Genomic DNA, 5549 nt, shown 5'->3' on the forward strand with positions numbered 1-5549 from the left:
GTCCACGTCCATCCCACCGGTGCCCGGGGCTCCTTTGCGAGTCAGTCCCACGTCTGCCCGGCTCCCTGTGGATTCCGGTCTCGCACTCGTAGCTCAGTCCCGTGGCTCCCTCCCTCACCGGGAGCCAGACTCTCCATGAACGCTGACCTAGGTTTTGCTTTTATAAAAATTGTTTAAAATATATTTTTACTGTTTTTTTTTTAGAGAGAGAGAGAGGGAGCGAGAAGGAGAGAGAAACATCGATGAGGAGAGAGAATCACGGATCGGCTGCCTCCCGCACGCTCCACACTGGGAATCGAGCCCAAAACCCGGGCCTGTGCCCTTGGCCGGGAATCAAACCCGGGACCCTTCAGTCCGCAGGCCGACACTCTACCCACTGAGCCACACTGGCAGGGCATGTTGTGGACTTCTAACTCTATTTAAAAAAAAAATAGTCCTTTGAGCACTGGTGGCCGGGGTTGTACGGCGGTTAGAGTGTCGCCCCCAAGGGTTGCGGGTTCGATTCCCGGTCAAGGGAACGTTCCTGGGTTGCAGGTTCGATCCCGGGCCCCGGGCGGACGGAGTGCATGTGGGCGGCAACCCCTCCGTGCGTCTCTCTCACATCACTGTCTCTCTCTCTCTCTCACCCCCCTCTCTCCTCTCTCCCTCTCCCTCTAAGAAAATCAACCGGAAAAAATAACGATGAACAACAACAAAAAAGGTCCTTTTAAAAAAAAGGTGCATTGTCCACCGAGCAAGCTTGAAAGTGACAGTATTGACACCCACCCCTGGCCGTCAGCCCGTCTCCAGCCGCTCTGCTAGCTGGCCGCAGGGGCTCGGGAAATAAGCCACTGACAGCCGCCCGCCCGGCCGCCAGGACCCATGACAGGCCTGAGCATCGAGGGGTCTGGCCCAGGCTCCCCACTCATCCTACCCCGTGTCCCAGGGGGCACTCGGCCCGCTGGCCTACGGGGCCTGACAGGTGGAATCGGGTGCCTTTATAGAAGCAGGAAACGGACGAACCCCTCCCTAGCCTTGTAGGGGCACCCCCCCCCCTCCCAGCACGGAGCCTTCTTACTGGGGAAAACCCTAAATTTATCCCTAAATCCAGGGTGTCTGCGGGGAAACCCCTCGGGCTGTCAGGCGCCCTAAGGGAGCATCATTGCTTCCAAAGTAACTCTCTGCCCGGCCTGTCTGGGCGGGCGGAGGGCCAGCCCTGGCGTTGAAGGCGGAGAGAGAAGGATTTTTCCATCTGCCCCGGAAAATAATCGTTAAGATTAAGTAGAAAAAGAAAGAGCACCTTTATGAAAGGGCTTCCGTGAAGCGCAGGCTCGCCGCCCGGCATTCCTGGGCCCTAACCCTGATCTTCATGGAAAAAAACCCAAATTCCTGTCGGTCTCTCCTTTACGGGGAAATTTCAATACATGAGTCTGCGGTTCGCCGGGCTGGGTTGGCGACCGAGCGAGTTATTTCCCTTTTAACGCGTTTGCTTCCCCAAAACATAGAACACCTATTTTTTTTTAAAAAAATATATTCTATTGATTCTTCACAGAGAGGAAGGGAGAGGGATAGAGAGCCAGAAACATCGATCAGCTGCCTCCTGCACGCCCCCCACTGGGGACGTGCCCGCAACCAAGGTACATGCCCTTGGCCGGAGTCGAACCCGGGACCCTTGAGTCCGCAGGCCGACGCTCTATCCACGGAGCCAAACCGGTTAGGGCAGAACATCTATTTTTAAAGAAATGTCTCACTTTTCACAGATGGGTTACGCAGTTTCACACTTTTTCTTTTCGAGACGAATACCATTTGTGGGTATTTTTAAAATATATATTTTTATTGATCTCAGAGAGGAAGGGAGAGGGAGAGAGAGATAGAAACATCCATGATGAGAGAGAATCACGGATTGGCTGCCTCCTGCACGCCCCACATGGGGGATCGAGCCTGCAACCCGGGCACGTGCTCCGACCTGGAATCGAACACTGACCTCCTGGTTCCTAGGTCGATGCTCGACCCCTGAGCCACGCCGGCCGGGCAAGAGGGGTCTTATTTATTACTGGTTTCCAACTGGTATTGTACGTACAGGGTGTCCCCCCAAAAGGTATACACACTTTCACAGCCGTGAGCTCCATTTCGAAAATGAAATGTATCCTATATAATAAAAGCCTAATATGCTAAGTGTCTGGTCAACCGGTCGGCCGTTCAACCAATCAAAGTATAATATGCTAATGATATGCTAAGGCCCCTTGCTATGATATGCACTGACCACCAGGGGGCAGTTAACTGGTCGACCAGTTGCTATGATGTGCACTGACCACCAGGGGGCAGACACTCTGACTGGTAGGTTAGCTTGCTGCTGGGGTCCGGCCCTGATCATGCACCGGTGGCATCCCTCGGCCTGGCCTGCACCCTCTCGCCATCCAGGCTGAGGGACCCCCCCCCTGAGTGCACAAATTTCATGCACCAGGCTTCCAGTTTTAATAAACCCGGCCTTCATAATTATTCAAAGCGTGTGACCACATTTTGGGGGGACACCGTACGGAGAGGATGGTGCCCCATGTCCTGTGGTCCCATGGCCGCCCCTCTCCTGGGATTCCAGATCCGTCGGCCCCTGCGCTCCCGCCCGCCTCCGGCTCGCCAACGCCACCAGCCACGGCGACGGGAGTGTGACTGTCACGCTGGCCTGGGACGGGCCCCAGGAGCCGGACGTCCCCGTGCACCACTACAAGGTCTTCTGGAGCTGGGCCACCCGCGGCGCGGGGGTCCCCGCGAGGAAGAGGCGCAGGACGTCTGTGGACGGGGTAAGAGGCCGTGTGCCCTCGGGCCATGCCAGCTCCCGGCTGCCGCCCGCCGAGCTAACGCAGGGCTCATGTTCCACAGTCCGTTCGCGCTTCTGTGACTCTGTGTCTATTTCTGATCATCGGAGGGGAGGCAGGGAGGGTGGGAGGGGAGAGACCAACCAATGAACATGTGTGTGTGTATATGCTTCAGCGTGGACACAGACAATGGGGTGGCGAGGGCCTGGGCGGGGGTGGGGGGTGGGGGACAGGAGCGGCTGGAATAGGTCAATAAGGGAAGAACGAGGACCTATGTAATACCTTCAATGATAAAGATTAAAAGAAAAAAAATTTTACGGCAAAAAAAAAAAAAAAAAAAAGGAGCAGATGGAGGGAGTGGAATGTTCCCCCCTTCACCCTTATAGTCTCACCCAGGAGGTCAGAGAGCCCTGATGCCTTTTTTTATTTTTTATTTTTTAAACAATTAGCAATAATCGTGCCTCGTCGGCTACGGTACCGCCACGGCTCGCAGCGAGGACGATGCCTTTGGCGTCGCAGGTGCCAACGCCTGCATGTAGCCCAGGGAGCAGCTCGCACCCAAAAGGCCGGCGGCAACGGGCACAGGCACGATCCCCCGTGACCCGGTCCGCGGGCCAGCGCAGAGCGTAGCACACGCGTGTTCCACGGCACGGGAGCCGTCACTTCCTTTCCTCGCGGCTGATACCGTGTGGCATCGAGTTGTTGCAAAGCTGCACAAACGCAGTTCCCCCGGGGCCATAAGGAAACAAACACACGTGGGAAAGTCTTTCAGCAAAAATAGCAACACCGTTTCTCTATTTTATTTATTTTTATTTTTTGCGCTGAAGATGCAGCATCTGTGCCATGTGTTTATTTATTTTTTTAAATACATTTTTTTATGGGATTTCAGAGAGGAAGAGAGAGAGAGAGAAACAATGATGAGAGAAAACCATGGACCGGCTGCCTCCTGCACGCCCCCTACTGGGGATGGAGCCCGCAACCCGGGCATGTGCCCTTGACCGGGAATCGGACCCTGACCTCCTGGTTCATAGGTCGATGCTCAACCACTGAACCACGCCGGCCGGGCATCTGTGTCATTTAGAATTATAAAATACGTCTCCAAAAGCCACCCTTGATATTTAGCTGTGATAGTCTTTGGGGGTTATGCTATTTTAGTTTATTATTATCTATAATAATAAAAGCATAATATGCTAATTAGACCGGACAGCCGAATGACCTTCCGGACGACCTTCCGGACAAAGCCGAATTTCGTGCATCAGGCCTCTAGTTTTAGTTTATAATAATAATGATAATAATAATAATAATAATAATTATTATTAAAAATAAATATGGTTGTTGGTTTTGAGAGAGGGAGGGAGGGAGAGAGAGAAACATCCACGTGAGAGAGAAACATCGGTGGGTTGCCTCCTATACCTGCTCCAACGGGGGATTGAACCCGAAACCTGGGCACGCGCCCTGACCAGGAAGTCAGACCCGCAACTTTTTGGCGCACGGAGTGACGCTCCAACCCACCGAGCCACTGGCCAGGGCTCTCCCTCCATTATTTTTATTTTTTAAAAATATATTTTATTGATTTTTTACAGAGAGGAAGGGAGAGGGATAGAGAGTTAGAAACATCCATGAGAGAGAAACATCGATCAGCTGCCTCCTGCACGCCCCCCACTGGGGATGTGCCCGCAACCAAGGCACATGCCCTTGACCGGGAATCGAACCCGGGACCCTTCAGTCCACAGGCCGACGCTCTATCCACTGAGCCACACCGGTTAGGGCTGGATTTGCAGGTCTTAAAGAGGAACTCAGGCCCTGGCCAGTGTAGCTCAGTGGCTAGAGCGTCGGCTTGTGGACCGCAGGGTCCCGGGTTCAATTTCGGTCAAGGGCACATACCTCGGTTGCAGGCTCCTCCCTGGCCTGGGCCCTGGTCGGGGTGCGTGCAGGAGGCAACCCATCCATGTGTCTCTCTCACGTCGATGTTTCTCTCTGTCTCTCCCTCTCTCTTACACTCTCTCTAAAAATCAATGGAAAAATATCCTTGGGTGAGGATTGAAAAATATATATATATTAAAAATTAAAATTAAAAAAAGAGGAAGAAGGGGTGAGCTTAGAAAGTTAGTAGTGAGTGTGAGGAGATGGTGGTCTGACTCCGGATGGGGGAGTGGCCTCCTGGGGGGCACGCTGGGAGGCGGGATGGCCTGTGACCAGGGCACCCCTCCACCTGTCCCCCAGTCCCAGAACTCCGTGGTCCTGGAGGGCCTGCAGCCGGACTCCGACTACAGTGTGGAGCTGCAGGCCGTGGCCTACTGGGGGCAGACGCGCCTCAAGAGTGCGAAGGTCGCCCTGCACTTCACCCCCACGCCCGCCGCCAGCAACAGTGAGTGTCTCCCAGGCTCATGGGCCCCGCGCCCACCTGCCCAGCTACCACAGGGGGGTTACCGTGCAGAGAGAGAGCATTTCATTTGGAACCTGCACGTGGCCGACTTTTTACAATATCTACACTAATAAAAGAGAAAGATGCAAATTGACCGTACCTTCATGACGCCCACCAGCCAATCAGGAGCGAGTATGCAAATTAACCCAACAAAGCTGGCGGGTTAATTTGCATACGCAGAGTGGCCGGGGGTGGGGCGGGACACAGGCATTCTGCACCGCCTCAGCCGCTTCGGGCCTCTGGGCAGCGTGGGAAGGCGGAAAGGTGGCTCCAGCTGGAGCAAAGGCGGTGCTGGCAGCCAGGGGAAGGAAGGCCCATTCTTGCACGAATCT

At 54.4% G+C, this 5549-nt stretch overlaps 1 protein-coding gene across 1 annotated transcript; it reads left to right on the forward strand.

Annotated features, from left to right (window-relative positions):
* Window positions 1-2575: 2575 nt before the first annotated feature.
* LOC102426079 (anosmin-1) lies at window positions 2576-5160 on the forward strand (the record flags this gene model as incomplete). Its single annotated transcript, XM_006109509.3, has 2 exons — window positions 2576-2777; window positions 5016-5160. Coding segments are annotated over 2 exons (347 nt in total), but the record flags the coding sequence as incomplete, so codon positions are not given.
* Between the last annotated feature and the right edge of the window lie 389 nt (window positions 5161-5549).

This window comes from Myotis lucifugus, unplaced genomic scaffold (genome assembly GCF_000147115.1).
Source record: "Myotis lucifugus unplaced genomic scaffold, Myoluc2.0 scaffold_10784, whole genome shotgun sequence".
Lineage (NCBI taxonomy): Eukaryota > Metazoa > Chordata > Mammalia > Chiroptera > Vespertilionidae > Myotis > Myotis lucifugus.